Source organism: Thermothelomyces heterothallicus (assembly GCF_042370625.1).
Source record: "Thermothelomyces heterothallicus CBS 202.75 unplaced genomic scaffold P884_scaffold_22, whole genome shotgun sequence".
Classification (NCBI taxonomy): Eukaryota; Fungi; Ascomycota; class Sordariomycetes; order Sordariales; family Chaetomiaceae; genus Thermothelomyces; species Thermothelomyces heterothallicus.
In genome coordinates this window covers 468,796-489,866 of record NW_027192583.1, presented here as the reverse complement: position 1 = coordinate 489,866, position 21,071 = coordinate 468,796, and the positions used below count along the sequence as shown (strand labels likewise).

Sequence of the window (21,071 nt, the reverse complement as noted above, 5' to 3'; positions counted from 1 at the left end):
ATATTTGCAACATTCTTGTTATTGGCGTGAACCCGTTATTAATACCTTGATCGATTTCCCCTTCTTACCCTTCCGTTTCCCTACAACGTCCGAGCGAGCGTGGGATATGATGGGGCCATCTTCAAGGTATGAAACCGTCCGCGCCACGGCACTCGAGCTTGTGCCGCCACGCATGGAAGAAGACGCGTACGACACCACGATCAATCCCCCAGTTTGGGAGCAATATGCTGAATGCCCAAGTATCGCCGTACCAGAACCCGACCCAGCTGTTGCAGTCACGGCACGGGAGACAGACTTCCTTGAAGAAGACTGCCTGTTAGTAACTAATGGCCCCGCTGTGGCCGAGGAGATCACTGCCGATTGCTTGGGAGACGGCTCCGGCGAAGCTTATTGCTTGCTCCAGGACGAGGTGGGCATGTCTATCTACTCTGTCGACCCCTTTGATGCCTTCACCGAGCCTAGCCAGCAGGAGCCCGTCAACTTCTTCTGCCCGGAGACTAGCGAGTATCTGGACATGGCCGACGCCAGTGTTGATGAACTCGGACTTGATGTGGAAGCCTGGTTCTTGGACGACGACCAAGTCACGGGTATTGAAGACGCAAACGCTGGCCATCTAGACAACCCTCTCCCCTTGCATATGTTCCAGGCCACATCGCAAGAGCAAACGCCCCACGACGCTTGCAGTCTCCAGAGTCTACCAGAATCTGATGGGGCTAACTGCTTTTCGGCCGAGAGGCAGAACCCGAACATGCTCTTGAGCGAGTTGCAGCCCCGGGATGGACGGTTCGCCTACCCTGGATTCGACCAGTCTGACATGGGCCATGCCTTCCGACACGACCGGTTCGACCGGGTCCGCGAGTGCGACAGCAGTCAGCCCTGGCAGCTCGCCAACCAGCAGCAACTACTGCTGCCCACCGACGCGGGAGCGTTCCAAGGAGTCAACGCCGACCTTCCGCAGCATATTATCCCGGCCTGTGTTTGTCATCACCAGTTTCCATCCCAGGTCTGCTCACCGCCACCACCCGTTCTCATTCAGAACTTTGTTTCGGTGGCCACTATCAACGTCTCACTCGACCGCCGGGACCAGAGCCCGCCTCACTAGCACCATCAGGTAAGCGTTTCCCCGACTCGGAACTAGTTAGGTGTCATGAGAAGACTGCGACGAAGGAAAACGGCGACAAGAAGATTTGGGTGAGCACAGACAAACCTTTCAGGTATTATCGTAGTATTCAGTTAGTTAATTAATATTAGTTCCCTTGGCCAATAAAAATGTACATACATACATGCAGAACTCCTCCCTCGGACTAGATTCATAATCCGATGAGAAAGACCGGCTTTCGCCCTAAGGCAAGTAATTAAGTACCTAAGTGACTCGGGTCGCACACACACTCTCTCTGTCTCAATGCGATAAGTTGTCGAAGGGCGCGGGATGTCAGGGAAGAAGAGATCGGGCGAGGCCGTTGTCGGAGTCCGCCAACTGATAATTACTGTGTAATAATTAACAGCAGAAGCCATATTAATAGCGCGAAACTAGCTAGCAGCCCACGCCGGCCAGGCCCAGGTCGCAACCCGACAGCGACCCCTCCTACACCACACTACTAACTAGTTGTACTCCGTAGTGTAGCCATTTGAGCTTCCCGGTTCGGAAGGCAAAATCAACTCCCCGCCCGTGCCGCACGCGCCGATGCCGATCTACGGGAGCCCCACGCGGGAGACAGGCGAACTGCGGCCCAATCAGTGTCGAGAACCTCGCTCGTGCTGGCAGGAGGACCCCGTGGTTCAGAACGTGAAACAGTCAGGTCCGAGGGCTTGCCAGCGCCAAAGTTCCATTATTAAGGGTTCCCCCCTCCGCCGCCTAAAACCCGAGATTCGGTAAGATTTCAGGGTTAGCGGACGGCATGCGTAGCAGCAACAGACATGTGCATCAATTGATAGGGTTGGATGGCCGCCGTGGGACTTGAACGCCTATCAGTAGCGAGAACGGTGCCGTAACATTCGAGATGGGGTCGTCTGAAGAGGTTGAGGGGATCGACATGGACTAGTCCGCACGTTATCGAACCTTCCGTTCCTGGATACAACCCCGTGATCTGCTTTTCCAAGTAAAACAGCACATAATTATAAATTTGAGCTTCATCTCAGGTTCCTCCGAGCGTAGTAGTAATAGTAGTAGTAGTAACGTTTCCACCTCTCGACATTCGTCGACACTCGCGCTCCTCTAGACCCCCAGAACTCCTGTGCTGCTCCTCTCACAGTCGGCCGGAAAGAGAAAAAACATGGTCCGCGTAAGAACCACGCTTCGCTTCCCACCTGAGTCCTCGATTGGGCTGACATTCCTGTCTCAGCTCATCCCCGCCCTCCTGACCCTCGTGTCGGCGTTCACCGTTTCGGCCGCGCCATTCCCGGTGGAGGCCGAAGGCCGCATCGAAGCCCGCGCCTGCGCCTGGACATGCGGGAGCGTGTGCTACGACCAGAGCCACATCAACGCTGCCCTCAACAAGGGCTACTCGCTGCAGCAGTCCGGCGACGACATCAGTGAGTTGATCCCTCACCCACCATCTGCCGCCTCGATTTTACTTAGTTACCCAAGAGCGACAGCAAGCGCTCTTGTAACATGGGACATAGTAAGGAGTGAAAGACGCCACAAGAATAACGCTGACTCTACTTGAATTCCCAGACAGCTACCCCCACCGGTACAACAACTACGAAGGATTCGACTTCCCGACTGCCGGGCCGTGGTACGAGTTCCCCATCCTGTCGAGCCACAGCGTGTACAGCGGCGGCTCGCCCGGGCCGGATCGCGTCATCTTCGACGGCAGCGGGAACTTTGACGCCCTCATCACGCACACCGGTGCCAGCGGGAACAACTTTGTTGCTTGCGAGAAGAACTGAATGGGGTTGTTGCACGGATTGCAATGACTCGAGCGATTGGAGAAGGAGTCGTGCGGCGGATTTGGCAGTCTCTGAGGTCACCTCGCTGAGGGGGTCCAGCGAGGGATTAATTAGCGAAAATCGCACCCGGAGTTCTTCGTTTGCCGCAGAAACAGGTCGTTACTGTACAGAATACCAAAATGCCATTGTTCAGAGCTTCCCAAGTCCGAGGATTCGGGTCGGAAAGACGCAGCCCTACTGTGGAAAGCTACTGTGGAAAGCTGAGGCCAAACTCGCCCGCTTCGTAGAGGGACCGAACTGGGACACCCCGGTTCTCAGCGATGAGGCCGACAAGCTGTTGTCCAATATCCTTGATGTCGTTGTACTCTTGGAGACTGCGAATATATGTTCGGACAGTAATTTCCGCTGGTTGGCTGATGAAAAACCGTTAACAAGGCCCCGGGGGAACACCACGCTGTTTTTGGTGGGTAAGGTACCTTAGATGGGATGTTTCTTCATCTAATTCCCTGACGGTGCGAAGTAGTGTTCGCAAGGTATCCTGCGCTTTGGCAAAGGCGTGGCACTAAGAACCGTAGATAGCTCGTTAGGACTGCTGCTCGTCAAAAGGACCTTAGGCGGGCTGCGTACGATTTTCGTCATGTGCCCTAGGTAGCTGTCCTATGCTAGGTCAGCATTTAGCATTCTTGATTCCATTCGGCGCTGCAATCTACATACGCTGATTAGGTACTTGAGCTCCGAGTCATCCTTTGCGATAATTCGAATAGGATCACCCGATCCTGGCCCAGTGACCACTACCACCTGCTCCGAATCGTCACTCCCAGAGGCAACCTGAACGCTCATGGTCCAGGGCTCAGAATCTTCAGATGGCCTCTCCAACGCATGTCCAGCATCAAGCCACTGCCGGTAGCTGTCTAGCCGCTTTTGGACCCTGGCGATGATGTCATTGCGATCTCCGTCGGCCCCGATGTTTCGAGCCAACCATCTTTGGAATGACGAGACAAGGATCAACTGTCTTTTCACAGCGGAGGCGATGGCATCGTCACCGTCTGTGTGAGTTGGCATGTTGTCCCGATTGCTGTTGCTTGTTTCATCGGCAAATGCGAAGGCGGGGAACGTCAGAGGAGACAGACACCCAAGGTTAATAAAGAACAGTGCCCACGACACAGTATGAATGCTGGGGAGCTGCCACTGTAACAAAAGCCTTGGGTCCTAGACAACCTGGATACCCAACGGCGGGTCAGCTCCCGGCGTCGCGCCGCCGCGCGCGTTAAACCTCGCTCTGTTTGTCGGGCACCGTTCCCGATATCCGCTAGTTGCAGCAACACGGCAAGAGAGAAAATCCGTGCCCTCATGCGCCAATTTTCTTCCCAAAGAGCTCCGATACGCTCAACCGCTTGCCAGCAATGGAGCTGCCCCCGGGCGCCATAGAAGCCTGGACATCTGGAACAAACGCGCCATTTCCCGGTGCAGTAGCCGTCGTGGCCTGGAGGTACGATTCTAGGGCTTGGCGGCCCTGCTGCCAGGCGCCCAGGATCAGGCTTGCGTGCACCTCCCGCGTGTTGGTCTCGTCGGCGTGAATCCAGAGTCCGAGGATCTTTTTAGCCGCTGCTCCCTCTTCCCCCTGGATATTGGTCCCTGCGGCATCGTCCTCCAGCCGGAAAACGATCAGCTCCCCGACCACTTCGCAGTCCGTCACTCTCAAGAGGTCGATCTCCAGATTCTCCATGCTGCGGCGGTTGAGCACAAAGACGCACACGCGAGGCACCACCTCGCCAGTGTGCAAGACAAGCGGCTCCTGCTCGCAGACGAACATGGTGCCTTCGGCGCCGTGCTTCTCCCACCCTTGTGTAGACTCGAGGAAATTGTAGGCCACGGCGTTGGCGGCGATGGACAGGATCGACCGGATGCTCGGTTGATAGCGGCGCAGGACCCGCAGACTGAGCTCGGTGTTGTCACGGGCGGGCTGCGGGTTCGAAGACGGCAGCGATTCGCGGTTCTCCATGTACTGCGCAGCGTCGGACTCGTAGTCCGAGGCGGCCACTTGGCGGGGACCGCTGTTGCTCGCGTGATGGCGGTGCCGCGCCTTGCGGGGGGTAGATCGGCTCATACTCGTGGTCGGAAGAGTGATCGAACGGTCCCTTCCAGATTCTGACAGGCCGGTTGCAGTAGCACTTGAATAATTGAGCGAATTGCTAAGGCAAGTTGAGGGAGTAATAAACGATGGTTTTTGTTTCCGGTGGCAGAAGGAGCAAGCTTAGGATTGCTCCGGCGGCAGTGCTCGACCCCACCTAACAGATCACACAGAGCTGTGCTCAAAGAAGTACTGTTTTTCGTACTGTATTCATGGTACGGAGCATGCATAGTTACATTGCAAAAACCGGCACTGTTGCTCTAAGCAGCAACACCATCTATCACTGATTTCAAATCGATCTCGCAGACTTTCAATGACCACACATGGGTTGAAATCACTACTCTCTTTATCGTTCATCCAGAAAATTAAAGGTTCCCGCTTTCAAGCCACCGTGGAAAAGAGATACGTATCACTTAGCACTTCGATCGACATTTTACCCATTTGAGCATGGCGACCGACCGCAACAAGCGAAGAGGTCAGGGGGTAGTTAATTCGCTGACCAAGGTTATATAAAGCTTAACAGCATAGTGATGGCTCGACACTTGAAATTAACTGCAGTTCGGCGCATCTCCGAGCCCCTCAAGCTCTCGAGGAAATATCGAATCCCTTGAGCGACCCATCGGCCCGATACTCCTGCAACAACTTCATGTACGACGCCATCCCTCGGGACAGGTTCCCACTCCTGGCCCTTTTTGCCATTTCCATCGGGTCCTCCGACTTCCGCAGAGCCTCGCCCTCGGAGGTGATGTAGCCCGGCGTGCAGCCAGTGACGCTCGCAAACCAGCCAGCATGCTTCATGATCTCGAAGGACCAGGCCTCCTCGGCCTCGCTCGTCACTTCGACAAGGGCATCCCCGCCGACCCTGTCCTCGGCTGTCTTGATGACCTGGACGATATGCTCCGTGCCAACATCCAGGGTGAAGGCGTTGTTGGCCGCCTGGGACGACTGGGACAGGGGAGTGAAGAAGAGGTTAGGGAACCCGTTCGAACACACGCCGTGCAGGGTCGCCGCACCATGGGCCTGCCACTTGTCGTCCAGCGACTTACCGCCGCGGCCGTAGATGTCAACACCGGTGCGCACTGCAGGGCTCCCTCCGCCGATGCTCGGCGTCACGTAGCCGGTGCTCAGGACGAGGATGTCGAGAGGATATTCCTTGTCCGCGACCACCAGCCCGCTCGGGTTGGCCGCATCTACACCCTTGCCATCCGTGTCGACGAGATGCACGTTGGGAAGGTTGAATGTCTGAAGATATTCGTCGCTAAATGTTGGCCGCTTGCACCTGGGATACGATCAGCCTTTCTTCTCTTCCCTTCCCGACAGCTGGAAATCCTCCGAGAAGGAGCACGACATACCATGTTGGGTACCACGCCTTGAGCTTGGCAGCTGTTTCCGGATCCTTGACGATGCTGTCCGTCCGCGCCCGCACCTCCTCGGCGTGAGGCAGGTCGAGCTTGTACAGCCGCCCGAGGTGCTCGGCGATCTTCTCCGGCGTAGGCTCGACTATTCCATGTCTTGGAGAGCCGATAACGGCAGAAAAGGCGGGCATTTCGGTCCACCCGTCTGCAACCATGTTCTCCTGGCCCTCTTCGGCGGCGTCGGTCAGGTACGAGTCAAGGTTCAGCATCCGCTCCCGCTGCCATCCCTTCTTCCTAGCAATTTTCGTTTTCCTGGATGCGAACGTCAACAACTTCCTGATGCGACCGAGATGAGAGAGCTCTCTCTAGGGTCGGCTTACCACTCCGCCGGGTCTGTCGGGCGCTGGCCCCGCCACCACACCCCAGACGGCGTGCGCTGGAACACGTACAACTCCTTCGCGTACTTGGCGAGCTTGGGCACTACCTGAATCGCGGTCGCGCCCGTGCCGATGATGCCGACACGCTTACCTTCGAGCCGGTTAAGGGCTTCATCCGTGGGACTCCCGCCAGTGACGTCGTAATTCCAGCGCGCTGTATGGAAAACGGGTCCGGTAAAGGTTTCGAGGCCTGGGATTTTGGGAATCTGGGGGTTGGTGAGGATGCCGCTGGCAAGCAAGACATACCGAGCCTGGAGCTTCAGCTCACGGCTCTGCTGCGCGGGACCACGGCCCTCGGTGACCTCAAGACTCCACAACCGAGATTCGTCATCCCACCTGATGGTCTTGACATTCGACCGGAACAGCGCCTTGTCATGCAACTTCCACTGCGTCGCGATGCGGTACGCGTGCTCGAGCAGCTCCGGCCCCGCCGCGTACTTGCTCTTGGGCATGTACCCGGTCTCCTCGAGCAACGGCATGTAACTGTAGCTCTCGATGTCGCAGTGCAGGCCGGGGTATCGGTTCCACCACCACGTGCCGCCAAACCCGCCGGCGGCGTCGACCATGAGGATATCATCCGGCCCACCCGCCAGCCCGGCTTCGACCAGACGGACAGCATAGAGCAAACCTCCGTACCCGGCGCCGAGAATGATGAACTTATACCTTGAGCCGTCCTTGACCGGCTCCTTCGCGTTCAGCGCCGCATGATCAACCCAAGGATCTTCTGCGAGGGCGCGGAACCGTTCATTCCCGACCTCCTTGAGCCGGATGAACTGGCCAAGTCCCTCGGGTCGGAAACGCTTGGCTGCTTCGGCCGTGTATTTCTGAGAGAGCTGGTGCAGCTTGAGATCTTCGGGGGTCGGGGCGCCGCTGGCGCCTTCAGCTGAGGGTGCCATTACGGGTCTGGTCATTCGGGACGCTGCCAAGTCAGTGTTGGGTAAAGAGGGATGGGCGAGTGGCTTATATGGGACAGTTTCCCCAAGAGCAAACGGCCCAGAAACCGTCTGATGCGGACGCGAAGTTTCGACCCCAGCACTGCTGGGTAATGTTGGGCCACGGGACATGGAACCGGCACGCACGGACTTGAAGATTGACACAAGAGGTCCAGAACTCAGAAAACGAAACCGAATAAGAGCGTCGTATTCGGTTCTGCTCGCGCACCCCGTCTCAGACATCCTACGGACCGACTGCACGGGGTGCTCCAGTCACCCGCGGCTTTCTCTTCCAATAGGTCCGGGGGACGACAAGCCCGATGCGGTGCAGTTCCATGGGATCGTGGCGGATGTAACAACGGTGGGGTAAGAAGCACGGTGGATCGATTAAGTTGTCTGTGTGTGTTCCCCGCCCCATGCAGAAAGGGGGCAAGTTCTCACATTTGACAACTTGTTCTCTGCTCACACTAATAATCCGTACATACAATAGGGTAGATGCCCCCTGCTAGGCAGGTCGGACGGATCAAATATCTCTCCATAATTACCGGTCAGCCAGTCACTCGTCTTGGCAGAGTCGGATAGTAATTATAATAAGACGGCAACGGTATTATGAAAGGGAAGTGCTCGAGCGGGGTCGTCCTCTTGGGGAACAGACAAATCGGGGAGTTTGGCGGGATAATCCCAAGGCGCCCAGGAGGGAGGCCGTCTTAATAGAGTCTTAATGTCCCTAATTAATACGACTTCTCCATGTCAACTTCACGCCAAGTACGCAAAGAAAACAGCCTGCTCCACGATCCATTCTGGACTTTCACCACACCAAGTCACCAATACCTCCCCCAACACACTCTCTAACAATAGTGGTCTGATTAAATTAGTGTTCCTGTTTAGCACTGCTGCGCGGCCAAGCCTTCCGTCATGGATCCAAGCTCGGTTCCAGACTTTGACGACCTGCCCAAGGTCGAAGGGCAGCCCCAAGGGTGTGCCTGGGGGTTGTTCGACAAGGACGGCAAGAAGGACGTGTTTGGTACCTTGAACTTCCTCACGCCCCAGATTGTAGCCGCCGCCGCCGCCGAGGTCAAGGACGGGGTATCAATCTCTCTCAAGTGCGTTCGTCGGCTAATAATTACCTGCTCGATCGGATCCTACGAAGGCGAGAAGAGGACTGACAAAAGGGCAGCTGGCCACTGAACGGCATCAAGTTTCAGCTCCCGGGCCGCAAACCGCCCGTACACCGGCCGCTCTACCTGGGAGAAACTTTCGGCGTGCCCTTTGAAGGGTGGGATGACGAGCTCGAATTCAACACGCAGTTCAGCAGCCAGTGGGACAGCCTCTGCCACGTGACGCCCAACGGCACGGCGTACAACGGCGTCAAGACGACAGAGGAGGCCCTGTCGGCGCAGTCGACCGCCGAGAACGCGCTGCCGACCATCGACCACTGGCACTCACGCGGCGCCGTCGTGGGGCGCGGCGTCCTCATTGACTGGAAGCGGTACCACGAGGAGACCACGGGGACGCCGTTCCACCCCCTCGACGGGTACCGCATCACGACCGAGGACATCGAGAAGGTAGCCAAGTACCAGGGGGTCGAGTTCAAGCACGGCGACATCCTCATCATCCGGACCGGCTACACGGAGATCCTCGAGGCCCCGACCCCGGAAGACATGGCCAAGTTCCGAGCCGGGACCCTATCGGGCGTGCACGGGACCGTGGAGACGGCCCGCTGGGCGTGGAATCGCCGGTTCGCGGCCGTGGCCGGCGATTCCCATGCGTTCGAGGCCGTGCCCGCGCTGAAGCCGGATGGGACTGTGGGCGGAGTCTCGGACCTGGGTTAGTGTCCTGTCTTCGCCCCTGAACCGCTGCTGGGAGGCTAACCACCGCAGTCTTGCATCCGTGGTTCCTCAACCGGTTCGGCATGCCCATCGGGGAGCTCTGGGATCTCAAGGCGCTGAGCGAGTACGCCAAGAAGACGGGCAGGTACAGCTTCCTCTTGACCTCGGCTCCCTTGAACCACCCGGGCCTAGTGGCCTCGCCGCCCAACGCCATTGCTGTGTTCTAGTAATTAATAACCTGAAATCGATGGCCACTAAGATATTCGTGGACGGCAACGGGACTGCTTGATTAGGTGTGTAGCTCGATCGAGATGAAACCCTAATTACATAGTAAGCATTTCAAAGGGGGTGCAGTATCTGAGCCAAATTCTCGGTAATAACCATGTGTTTCCAAGGCACAGCAGTACGTCCGTACACTCCACGAGGCGCCCACATTAATTGGGTCAGAAACATATATGACCCAAACTGTATGTATGTGAGAGGTGTAATTAATTACTTAGTTAGTAGAGCACTAGAGCTATCTGGCGGTTAACGCTTTCAGCCCCGCCCTAGTGGCGAGGGGGCGCGTTCCGGCGTGCGGTTCTGATGCGCGAGCGGGATGCAGCATTTACCAAAGCCGACGGAAGGTTCTCATTACCCCATGATCCGTACCTAGGTAGTTGTACATACCAGAGTACTGCTCCGTACTCTGTATGTTTTGATTGTTGTGGAAGAGGGGCATGGAGGAATGATGTGAGGCGGCAAAGATGTTGGATTCCCTGATCGCCAAGCTCAGGGTCCAAGTTGGGGGCAGGAGTGCTGGGCATCCCGCTGACAGCTAATTTCCTTCTCGCCAGCTGCAGACCAGGCAAGAGGAATGATTGGTGAACCCTGCTTTTTGGGGGGGGGGGGGGGGGCACGACAGCGCGAGAGTTTTACAGTGTAGTCTGGTTTGCCGTGGACTACGCCGCTTGGGTGCATCCACGCTGAATTTGCCAATGGGCGGAAATAAACTTTCGTTGAAGAAGGAAGCAGGCCCGCCCCCCAACGGTTGTCAAGGCCTCGGTCCCTTTCGCACATAGGCGCGCAACGGAGGGACGACCAAGCATCTCACGGAATACACTGCGTGTTCTCGAGAATCAGCGACCTCTCGAACGCGCAATGGCGCTCGAATTCACAGGTAGAACCGGCACGCTGCTTGGGCCGCTAACGACGGCCTGGTCCATGCCAGATAGCTGCACCGTCCATGTGCGGAACTGCGCAACCTGCGACGAGGGCTTCAGAGGTCAGCAATGCGTGTCGGGCCAGCCCGAGGATCATACCATGTGCTGGCCTCCGGCCGTCAAGGCGAACGAGCCGCCCCAGCACCCTTTTGTCGGATGGGGCTTCTACTCTCCCGGGCTGGTATGCCCATCCGGCTACACGACCGCTTGCACGGCCGAGTACGGCGGGAGACCAGAGTGGGAGATTGAGTTCACCTTGATCCCGGGAGAGACGGCAGTTGGGTGCTGTCCCGAGTATGTCATGTTTCCTTCCCCGACAGAGCCATGACGGGCCTTAGAAAGCAGTGGCTGACCCGGCTGGCATAGGGGGTTCAAGTGCACCAACAAGAACGGCAACACTTGCATCGCCGTCGAGACGGGGCTGAGAGTTGCCACCGGCTTCTGTTCCGGATCACAGCTGGCTGATCTCGCCCAGGCTACCTTTCCGGCATTCGTGGACGTCCCGACAACCATAACGGACGACGGGTCGAATGAGATTGCCGCGCAGACATATACGCAGGAGGTGGTCTTTTTGGCGCCCATGTTCCAGCTGAATTTCCGGTCGTCGGACCTTGTAACCTCAACCACCCGACCGCCCACATCGGCGTCGAGTGCCCAGGATGGTCCGAAGTCGACCGACACCAACTCCGCTTCATTCAATTCCCTCCCGACGGTTTCTGGCCAAGGTGGTCAGTCGGGGGGAGGAAGCGGGTTGTCGACGGGCGCAACAGCCGGGATCGCCGTCGGCGCGGTGCTGGGGGGCGTACTCCTGGGCATACTGGCGATTGTTCTGTTTATCCGGAACCGAAGGACAAAGGAGGGGCCTGCAGCACCACCCGTGTGGCAAGAAACATCCCCCACCGGCGCGCCGCCGTCTCAATATATTATGGGCCACGGAGCTTACAAGTACGTGTCGGAGCTTCCGAGCGCCGGCGGCGAACATTCGGAGCTTCCCGAGGCCTGGCATGACCGGTACGAGCTGCCCGTGCAACACAGTGCGACTCCGGGTGATGGGCAGTATGGGAACGAGCAACAACTGCTGCATCCACAGTACCAGCAGCAGCAGCAGCAGCAGCAGCAGCAGGCGTGGTTCGGCCAACAGCCGGCTGCGAGCGAGGAAGCAGCGGGAAGCGGACAATGACTCACTTCGGCGAGTATCGTCCGGCGCTAAAGGAAACAAGCCTTCGCTTACTTGTACTTGGTGGATTGCATCCGCCATTCCAGAACCAAAGGATGGGGAGCTGGATGCAAGTGCCGGGGTTTAGTGCTGAGAAGGATTCTCGCAGCATTTTGGGGGCGGCAACGGCACCAGAGGGCGCTGGCAGCCTAATAAATAAATAGCCTTGCACATCGGTGTGACCCACCCTTGCCGTCCCGTCTCTCAGAAAGACCTGCTGCTGCCTGGAAGAATGATGCCACCCATGCCGCGTGGCTGCATATCTCTACTACGAGGCGCAAACTTGCGCGCTTGCAACGAAGTCCCCCTCGGTAATGTCTACCTTCACCATAGTTGAAGGGCGTTCCCTGGACTGAGCCGTCACTTTCTTGAGTTTTAAGACTCGAGGGGCGACCCTCCTTTCAACTGCAAACGCACACAGAGGCCATCACCCATAAGAAAAGACCAATAGCAACAAAAAAAAAAATAACGATCATATAATACAGTACCATCGACGACAGCAAGGATGGCGAATTCCAAGCCGACCCCTTCGCTCACCCTCTACCGCGGGTTCCCTTCCCGGGGCTGCTATACCGCTTCGCCCTTCGTCAACAAACTCGAGGCGCGTCTGCGTATTGGCGGCCTACCGTACCGCGTCGAGACGGGCTCCATCTTCAAGGCGCCCCGCGGCAAGCTCCCATACCTCGATTTCGACAGGGCGGGCGGCTCGGGCGGCGGCGGCGACAACGATAACAACACGACCGGCTCGGGGCCCGAGCAGCTAGCCGACTCGACGCTCATCGCGCGCAGGCTCATCGAGGAGGGCTACCTGCCGGACCTGAACGGGGCGCTGACGCCGGCCGAGAGGGCCCGTGACTTGGCGCTGCGGGCGCTGCTGGAGGACAAGCTGTACTTTTACCAGGTTCGTTCATAACTCCATCCAGCTCGGACTTTTTTGCGCGACTTTTTGCTGTGCCATGTCGGAGAGGAGCCGGTCTTGACGGACGGCAGGTGCGCGAGCGCTGGATCGACAACTACTACGCGATGCGAGACAGCGTGCTAGGTTTCATGCCCTTCCCGGTGCGGTTCGTCGTCGGCCTGCTCGCGTACCGCAACGTCAAGAACACGTTGCACGGCCAGGGCGTGCTCCGCTTCACTGCCGACGAGGTCCAGGCGCTGCGGCTGGAGGCCTGGGAGAGCGTCAATGCGATGCTGCTCCAGTCGCGTAACAAGGCGCGAGAGGCCGGCAGGGACGGCCCCTTCTGGGCGCTGGGCGGCGCTGCCCCTACCGAGGCCGATGCCACTGTGTTTGGGTTTGTCGTCGCGTCCCTGAGCTGCAAGCAGTATGTTTGTCCAAAGATCGGCCAGTTAAGGGAGTGTTGGTTGCTGACGGCGGCGTAGGGCACCGACCACAAAGGAAATCATCCGCAGCTTCCCCGTCGTTATGGAATACGCGAGGAGGATCCACGATCAATACTTCAGTGACTATGAGCCTTGGACGGAGTAGGTGGGGAATTGCGGAACAGCAGCCTCGGCGTGTAGAGGTGACGGCCCATGATCTGCATTAATTATGTTCTGTGTGCTATTACAATCAGGGAATTATTATATGGTATAAGTATATGAACGAGGACACTCTCTGTCGACAGCTTTGATTGCAGCACCGGATCAACTCCCTTCCGGAAACCTATTTATGGCCCGAGGCAAACACACACTTTGGCTGACCTTTTCGGATCAAGTCGTTTTGTTCATAGAACACAGTGGGAAAGAAAACGCAAGCCACGGGGTTAAAAACGATATCAGCTCTCTTTTATGCTGCTGTCTCACCTCTTCTCTTGATTTTCCAGCAACTGAACGACGCCAACTTTCTCGTCCTTGATGCCGTCGTTCCTCTTCCGAACCGTCTCCCCGGAATAGTCGTCGACCAGTTGCCGCTCCAGAGTGAATGAAGAAAACTTCCTAGCGGCCGCTCCCTTCTCGAAGAGCTCATCCAGCTGCTCCAGACTTCTGCCCTTGGTCTCGAGAACGAAGAAGAACGCCCACAGCGCGACGACGAGATTGCTTCCACCCCAGATGTACCCGTACTCTGGGCCCCACCCCAGCCGGTCGGGGTTAATGAAGTAGGGCGTGAAGAAGGACACCAGCCAGGCGGCGACGAAGTTTAGGCCCGACGCGGTGCCGACCGTCTGCGAGCGCAGCCGTTGCGAGGGGATCTCGGTCCCGAGCGCCCACAGGACCGGGCCCTGGCCGATGCCTTACACCCACGTGTAGACGATGCTGAGCGCGACGAGCGCCTTGCTCGCGCCCGGCGAGTGCCCGCCCGAGACGGTGTAGACGACGGCCATGCCGGACATCACGGCCGACGAGACGAGCGAGGCGACCACCAGCAGCTCGCGCCGCCCAAAGCAGCGCATCGCCGGGAACGCCAGCATGTTTTCCCGTCAGCGCGATCGCGAGGGATATCATGACCCAGTCGAACGGCGAGCCCACCCGCGCCTGCACGAACAGGTAGACCGAGAAGCCGGACATGAAGGTGACGCCCGTCGCGATGCCGGCCACGTTGGCCCCGTAGCTGAGCAGTGTGCGGCGGAGATCCGGGCCCTTGAACATGTCGCTCAGGTGCACTCCCGCGTGGATCTCCCGCTCCATCAGGTAGGCGCTCCGGATGTCCTCCACCTCGGCGCGGAGGCGCGCCTGGTCCCGGACGCCCCTCAGCCTGCGGATGGCCCTCATCGCCTGCTCGTCCCGGCCCTGCGCGACGTAGAAGCGGGGCGTGTCCGGCAGGAACAGCAGCAGGACGGTCAGGAAGGCGGGCACGGCGTAGATGACGGCGAGCGGGATCATCCACGAGACGGCGCCGCCGTAGGGCTGGCAGTAGTTGTCGACGACGATCCCGAGCAGGGCGCCGAGCGACGTCTGGAAGGTGCTCATACCCACGACGGGGCCCCTCAGCAGCGACGGCGCCGACGAGGCCATGTACGTGAGGCAGTAGGGCACCAGCAGCCCGTTGGACACGCCCAGCAGCAGCCGCCCCGCGTACAGGCCGGCCAGGCTGCGCAGCCCCAGCTGCAGCGAGATGGACACGAACGCGAAAGCGCAGCCCGCCCACAGCCCGGCCCTCCTCGAGACCCGGGTGTGGGCCGCGTAGATGGCGACGGCGGCGAGGAAGCCGCCGACGTTCATGAGCGACTGGATCAGCCGCTGGACGTCTGTGCGGATGTTGAAACCGATGGGGTTGGCCGGGTCGGCGTAGCCGTGGACGGCGAGAAAGCCCGGCATGCTCTGGAAGCCGGCGACGGCGGCCGAGTCGTAGCCGTACTGAAACTGGCCGAGCGCGACGAGAAAGCAGATGAACACGACCCGCCTCTCGGTGAGGATGCGGCGCTTGCTGATGGCAGAGTCGGCCATCATACTGTATTATTGGGGGTTGCTGGTTTTTTTTGTTTTTTTGTTTTTTTTTTTTTTGTGTGTGTGTGTTTGTGTGTGTGGCGAAGAAGAAAAAGGAGGTTTCTCGGATATCATGTTAACGGTAATTAGACAACTATCTCTTCCTCTCGCTTTTCTCTAAGACGTGGCCGTGGTGCATAATAAGGGTGTTACAACCAAGACGCGAAATCTTAGCCGGTTATTGACTTCGTCTGCCGGGTTCCCCCTCACAAGATTTGTTACTATTACCCCAATTAGCCAACCTTGTTACGATGGTTGGCCAATCTCCGGGACAATGTTGCAGACCATGCGACTCCGCGCGTATGCCTATGCAATGTCGGTCCTTCGCGGACGGCTCTTGGTTTAAGTTGAAGAGGAAGAGGCAAATCCTGAATCAGATTGGAAAGAATGTCGGAAATCGAATGTGTTGCCGTCTTGCCGCTCTCTCTTAATTATCGCGCCACACGACTTTCTCTGAAGTATCCAAACAGCGGGCCTGCTGTCCCTGTCGTTCTTCACTAGAGATCGCATGCCGTGTGACTACATGCAAAGAGGACCAACACTTAAGTCGGGATGGCAATTAAGCTAAACAGGTTGACAGCAGGCACATTGGCACACAGCCGAGGAGAAAGTCAACAAACGAGACCGGGAAAGAAAACGAAGAGGAAAGAACGCCACTGCAACAACAAAGGCCGAAGAAATGGATCCAGCCGCACAAAACGTTTCATTAATCTGTTGTAAACTCTTACTCGCCTTCTGCTAATTACTAAGCGCGGCAGCACCCTAGCTTCCACGTAAAGCGGTAAATCAAAGGGTCGACATTTGCGGGATCAGAGAAGCGGCCATATCCCGCCAAGATGCGGGTGTGTGCAGCCTCGCGGTCGCTGTCAGGGAAGGCTTCGACGTCGGACATGTGGTCGCCCGAATAGAGACTGCCGTCGCTTCCGTGGCAGCACATATCCCGGATATGGGAGCCATGGAGGTAGAGAGAGAGACTTGGCAGACACTCGAACGCCCCAGGCATTGTCCTATTCCCTACGAAACCAAGATCAGCATACACACAGGCGTCCACCCTTACCTTCCCAAGGCACTGTGTAAGAAGGGAGAGACTCACATTGCACCAGTATAGGCCCGTGCTCTCACTGCAACCGATGCGGTGGCACATGTTGGCCCCGAGGGTCCAGTGTTCGTTGAGAGCGGGCAGCTGGGTCAGAAGACTCGTGGCCTCGTCTGAGTTGCCGGTGGCTAAGCCGCTATCGGCGTCGCAAGTTCTGGCGCCGAAATGCTTCATGGTCTCATCCGGATCGGGCATCTCGGCGACCCAGTTGCTGTTTGTTTCAAGGAACTTGTTCCAGAGATCCTGGGGAAAGAGACGTCAACAACCCAGCCCGTGACGAGGTTTAAATTCCATAACCGAAGAAGCCTTACGTCGACGTCCTTAACGTAGAGGGTACGGTGTGGCTCGGCGGGGAAGACGGGACCTTCCCAGCGGATGAGGTCAGGTGGAGTCCTTGAGCTGATGGTTGCGGCGAATGCGGCCTCCTGAGGTCAGGGTCTGCAAGCGAGCGAATGCCGGGAGCTGAACTTGTTTGAGCAAAGGTGCTCACTTGCAATGATGCCGCTACGGAAAAGAGAGAGAAGACAAACGTGGAGCAAGCCATGGTTGTGGGCGGCTATGATAATGTCGTGAAGAACAATATTGCCGGAGGTCATCGGAAGGTGTTGAGCGGATCGCGCCTCAGAACACAGCCCAAAGATCCAAGGCATGATTGAAAGAGCCAAGGGGAGAGAGAGGGTAGGGCTTTAATCGGCTGAGCAGAAATGATTCACATATTTTTTTCCGCTTCGCGTTTTTTGACCTCTCCATTCTCGGACGACTTGGTAATTAGTTGTAGGAACGGCCTTTCGATCTGTTTGTGTCAGAATACCCATACTTAAGGTGCAATTGCTGGCGGGCAATTGCGGCGTCGCTTTTGCTTTCGACAGTTTGCTCCTTCCGCCTCCGGTTGCTCAAAGCATTTAATTAAATGGCCACGTGCACTTTTTTCTCAAATTGCCAAAAAAAGTAAAAAAAAAATAAAAATAAAAAAAATAATTCCTGTGCCTCGGGAGACAATGACTTGGTACGCAGTCACACGAGGAAAGCCTCCTCTAATTACAACCATTGAAGCTCCCTTCCTTCACGCATACTCGAGCCTCACCGGATCCCATCCCCGCCGCAGATAGCTGCCGTCGAATTTCACGTCCAGTGACGAGTCCGCCGCATATTACCCGACCACAACGTCGAGATCAACCCGCGCTCCCTCCTCCTGCAGCGACCAGACGGCCAAGCCGATCAGATTGTCGCCGCTGTAGTCCAGCACCCCGGGCGGGACGGGGAATGTATCCTCGGACGCGATGGAGGGGTAATACCTACCTCCCGTACTGCCAGCCGTTGACGAAGAGGAGAACCCTGGACCCCAGCGTTCCCCCTCTCGACGTCCTCCTCGGCCGGCTTGAAGCGGAGCGCGAGGGACAGCTCGATCCCACGCGGCACGTCCAGCGGCAACCACCCGCGGAAGAAGGGCACGCCGGGGCCCTCGAACCCGACCGTCGGGCCCTCGGCCGTCTCCCAAGCCGAGTCGTCGATCCCGCGCTGGTGCCAGCCCAGTCGCTCCGCCGCCAGCCCGCCCTCGTTGTAGCGCGTCCGCAGCACCCGGTCCAGCCCGGCCCGGTCCGGGGCTGCCGAGCCGCCCGCCGTGCCGGCGACCTTCCACGCGGAGAACCCGGTGCCTCCTCCTCCCCCTCCCCCTCCCCCTCCCCCTCCCCCTCCTCCTCCCTAGGAGGCGGCACCACCCCCCCAGCAGCGTGGCGTTGAGCACCCCGCGCGGGTTGGCCGCCGCCTCCAGCTGGTCGTGGCCCGTGTCGTCGTGCACCACGAGCAGCACGTTCTCGCCCTCCCGCAAGGCCGAGCGGCGGCGGCGGCCGCCGCCGCCGCGTCCGTCCGTCCCAGCCACGAGCCCAGGAACCCCCCGTTGAGGTACGCCGAACACCCGTGCACCGTGGCCCCTTACGTTGAGGAACACGCCCGTCGGGCGAGGCGGCCGCGTGTTGTCATCTCCGCTGCTAGACAGCGATGAGGAAGAAGATGAAGTGGTGGCGGTGTCCGGGCCGGCGACCGGGTTTGGGGTCGTGCTGGCGTTGGCCAGGATCCACGCCGGGCCCGTGTCGGTGTAGTTGTGGAAGCGCTCCGGGAGGCCGTCGTGGACTTTCCAGTCTGGTCCACGGGAACTTTAGGATCCTTGGTCAGCGCCGGGACCCAGGTCTTGTAGGCAGCTGCCTTGTCTACGAGCACTACCGTCACCCCGTTGTCGAACTTGAGAATGGCCCTCTCCCCCTTTTGGGTGTATGCGACAATTATACCCTCTTCCTGCGTGACCAAGGTCGCCGACGGACCTAGGAGATTCTCCCTTTCTTGGCACCCCGGAGGAAGAACTCGCCCGATCGGCCACTGGGCGTCCACAGGACCAGCACCGCCTTGCTGTCGTCGATGATGGAATACGTGAGGACCTCGGCGGTCGCGTAGTACAGCGTGTGATTGCCAGAGTGAAAGTCGGCAACCAGGGCCTTGCCCTCGTGTCCGCTCAGCACGACAGCGCTCGGCATCTTGGGCACGTAGAACTCGCCAATGCTGATCTTGACCTGCAGGATGAACCACTCCTCCGAATCCGAGGCCGTGTTGTTATGGCGGATGACGTAGACCCTCGCCCCGATCTCCGGGTTCCGGAGCTCGGTCGTGAACAGGTTGGTGTTTTTCGTGTACACGAGCCCCGTCCCCGCCCGCTCGGTCAAGGCCAGCTCGTTGGCGGCCCTGGTGAACAATCCGAGGTTCTTGATCTCGTAAAACTTGTCGTCGATGCTCCGGTCCTCGGAAATGGCAGCCCCGTAGTCGTAGCTGCTCCCGATGAACGGCGCCGCTAGCCAGCCCCAGTTGGTGCCGCCGTAGATCATGTACAGGTTGGGGATGCTGATCTTCTGGGCGACGTTGTTACCGGGCCGGCCGGGGGCTGCAAGGAGCCTCCCTGGAATGGAACTCGGGCATGAGACACGGCTGCCTGGGAGAGACCTTCTCGAAGTGGCCAAAGTAGTCAGAAACCGCCCAGGGGGTTACGTTGCCGCACTCCTCGAGGACGCAGGACCAGCATTGCGGCTGCGGGGAGGGGAAAGTTCCCCGTGGTTAGCGGTTTTCTTGTTTCATTCCGTTGTGGATGGCCACGAGGGTGTCATCGTGTGGTTGTACTCACGTAGTTGTCTACCCCGTAGATATCGACGTCGCCGCCGGCACCGACCGTGACGTAGTCCTGGGACCAAACGGGCGAGTTCAGGTTCGGCGAGTTGTGGATGAGGGGCACGACGATGCCATTCCTCCTCGCGTTGTCCTCCAGCTCCTCCATATAGGAGACGGGCTCAGGGTTGGGCACCTTGGCCGTTGCGTCCAGCCACTGGTTCCCGTACTCGTTCTTGATCCGGTACATGATGACGGTCCCCTCCTCGGTGAGCTAGAACGGCCGCGCGACCTGGGCTATGCCGTCCTGGTACGGCGTCCATGCCTCCGTGAACGCCGAGTCGTTCAGCCGCAGTGACCCGTGCTCGCCCGTCGTCGCCCACGGCGCCAACCCGGCGGCATTCAGCTCCCCGTTGATGTAGGGCCCGGGCCGGACCAACACGTACAAGCCCACTTCCCGGGCCATCTCGAGGAAGCGGGTGATGTTGTGGGGGCCGGTGTTTTGGTCTACCCTGCCCGGAGCCGGCGGATGGAAGGCCCAGTGTATGTTCATGGACACCATTCTCAGTCCCATGGCCTTGATCTTCTGCAGAATGTCCTCCCACAGGTCGGGAACCGGCAGCCGGGAGGGATGCATCTCTCCTCCAAACAAGAACAGGCGGTCGCCCCCGATGACGATGTGTCAGAAGCTGTAGAGCTTCTAAGAGTATTAGCCACATACGTGCCACAGCGTATAAGGCGTCGTCGCCAACGCATTGGCCAGTTCCTTTGTCTATAAATATCAGTCGTTTTGTCTCCTTTGTAGATAGTTTCAATAAGGCACTCTTTTCCTTCGTACAGCCACCTACTACAGACTGCTTTCAATGCTCCCGGAAGCTTATTACTACGTTCGGCAGTTATAAGCCCGGCGCCTTGACTACTCCTCTGCCGACGTATCTTCAATATTAGTAGTAGCTTCTTCCTCTATTACGAACTCTCTTACCCTACTTCTATACGTATTCGACGATACATCTGTCTACCATGTCTAAGATCCTAGTCAAGACTTCTATATACCTTATAGGGCCTAGTTCCTAGAACTTGTGGTATATTAAACTATAGTCATAGGCTAAATTCGCCAGTATATAGGACTTCGTCGACCCTAATAGCAACCGCGAGCTAGATCTGCAAGTTCTAGAGCGCCTAACTTGTGAGCAAGCTAGGAATAACCTTATCTAGGCGTTATAGGAGTAACTCTAGGGAGGAGGATTATTACCCTTGATATCTAGTAATCTAATACCTTTAGAAGAAGCTATTATAGCTAAATTTATATAATTAGAAGACTCCTTCTATAAGAATATTATATATATTATAGATATTAGTAAGTGGTTAGGATAGCTATAATGCTAGCTAGTATATACTATAGATTCTAAACTCT

At 57.7% G+C, this 21,071-nt stretch overlaps 9 protein-coding genes across 9 annotated transcripts; 5 read left to right on the top strand and 4 right to left on the bottom strand.

Annotated features, from left to right (window-relative positions):
* Nucleotides 1–194: 194 nt before the first annotated feature.
* P884DRAFT_262808 (uncharacterized protein) lies at nt 195–1,444 on the top strand. Its single transcript, XM_069441693.1, has 2 exons — nt 195–1,207; nt 1,284–1,444. The coding sequence occupies exon 1, from the start codon at nt 416–418 to the stop codon at nt 1,100–1,102; it is 687 nt and encodes a 228-aa protein (XP_069295412.1). The 5' UTR covers nt 195–415; the 3' UTR covers nt 1,103–1,207; nt 1,284–1,444.
* Nucleotides 1,445–2,273: 829 nt separating this feature from the next.
* On the top strand, nt 2,274–2,889 carry P884DRAFT_301920 (guanyl-specific ribonuclease; the record flags this gene model as incomplete). The annotated part of the gene is made up of 3 exons (XM_069444899.1): nt 2,274–2,282; nt 2,343–2,532; nt 2,675–2,889. 3 exons carry the CDS (start codon nt 2,274–2,276, stop codon nt 2,887–2,889), a joined length of 414 nt encoding a protein of 137 aa, XP_069295411.1.
* Nucleotides 2,890–3,082: 193 nt separating this feature from the next.
* On the bottom strand, nt 3,083–4,996 carry P884DRAFT_228880 (uncharacterized protein; the record flags this gene model as incomplete). The annotated part of the gene is made up of 5 exons (XM_069439735.1): nt 3,083–3,302; nt 3,366–3,451; nt 3,517–3,546; nt 3,604–3,964; nt 4,281–4,996. The coding sequence occupies 5 exons, from the start codon at nt 4,994–4,996 to the stop codon at nt 3,137–3,139; spliced, it is 1,359 nt and encodes a 452-aa protein (XP_069295410.1). The 3' UTR covers nt 3,083–3,136.
* Nucleotides 4,997–5,599: 603 nt separating this feature from the next.
* Nucleotides 5,600–7,708, bottom strand: P884DRAFT_207085 (pyridine nucleotide-disulfide oxidoreductase-like protein; the record flags this gene model as incomplete). Its single annotated transcript, XM_069438764.1, has 3 exons — nt 5,600–6,299; nt 6,373–6,687; nt 6,756–7,708. 3 exons carry the CDS (start codon nt 7,706–7,708, stop codon nt 5,600–5,602), a joined length of 1,968 nt encoding a protein of 655 aa, XP_069295409.1.
* Nucleotides 7,709–8,659: 951 nt separating this feature from the next.
* Nucleotides 8,660–9,800, top strand: P884DRAFT_206911 (uncharacterized protein; the record flags this gene model as incomplete). The annotated part of the gene is made up of 3 exons (XM_069438752.1): nt 8,660–8,847; nt 8,922–9,571; nt 9,625–9,800. 3 exons carry the CDS (start codon nt 8,660–8,662, stop codon nt 9,798–9,800), a joined length of 1,014 nt encoding a protein of 337 aa, XP_069295408.1.
* A 943-nt stretch (nt 9,801–10,743) lies between these two features.
* On the top strand, nt 10,744–11,631 carry P884DRAFT_179882 (uncharacterized protein; the record flags this gene model as incomplete). Its single annotated transcript, XM_069437332.1, has 4 exons — nt 10,744–11,069; nt 11,142–11,268; nt 11,338–11,425; nt 11,501–11,631. Coding segments are annotated over 4 exons (672 nt in total), but the record flags the coding sequence as incomplete, so codon positions are not given.
* Nucleotides 11,632–12,217: 586 nt separating this feature from the next.
* P884DRAFT_228873 (uncharacterized protein) lies at nt 12,218–13,770 on the top strand. The gene is made up of 3 exons (XM_069439734.1): nt 12,218–12,892; nt 12,982–13,313; nt 13,372–13,770. Exons 1-3 carry the CDS (start codon nt 12,497–12,499, stop codon nt 13,475–13,477), a joined length of 834 nt encoding a protein of 277 aa, XP_069295406.1. The 5' UTR covers nt 12,218–12,496; the 3' UTR covers nt 13,478–13,770.
* A 2-nt stretch (nt 13,771–13,772) lies between these two features.
* P884DRAFT_293902 (uncharacterized protein) lies at nt 13,773–17,054 on the bottom strand (the record flags this gene model as incomplete). Its single annotated transcript, XM_069444245.1, has 6 exons — nt 13,773–14,180; nt 14,227–15,379; nt 16,176–16,471; nt 16,508–16,753; nt 16,822–16,935; nt 17,001–17,054. 6 exons carry the CDS (start codon nt 17,052–17,054, stop codon nt 13,791–13,793), a joined length of 2,253 nt encoding a protein of 750 aa, XP_069295405.1. The 3' UTR covers nt 13,773–13,790.
* Nucleotides 17,055–17,660: 606 nt separating this feature from the next.
* On the bottom strand, nt 17,661–20,294 carry P884DRAFT_271784 (glycoside hydrolase superfamily; the record flags this gene model as incomplete). The annotated part of the gene is made up of 7 exons (XM_069442468.1): nt 17,661–17,780; nt 17,810–18,211; nt 18,255–18,649; nt 18,855–19,407; nt 19,499–19,582; nt 19,677–19,919; nt 19,950–20,294. 7 exons carry the CDS (start codon nt 20,292–20,294, stop codon nt 17,661–17,663), a joined length of 2,142 nt encoding a protein of 713 aa, XP_069295404.1.
* Nucleotides 20,295–21,071: the final 777 nt, after the last annotated feature.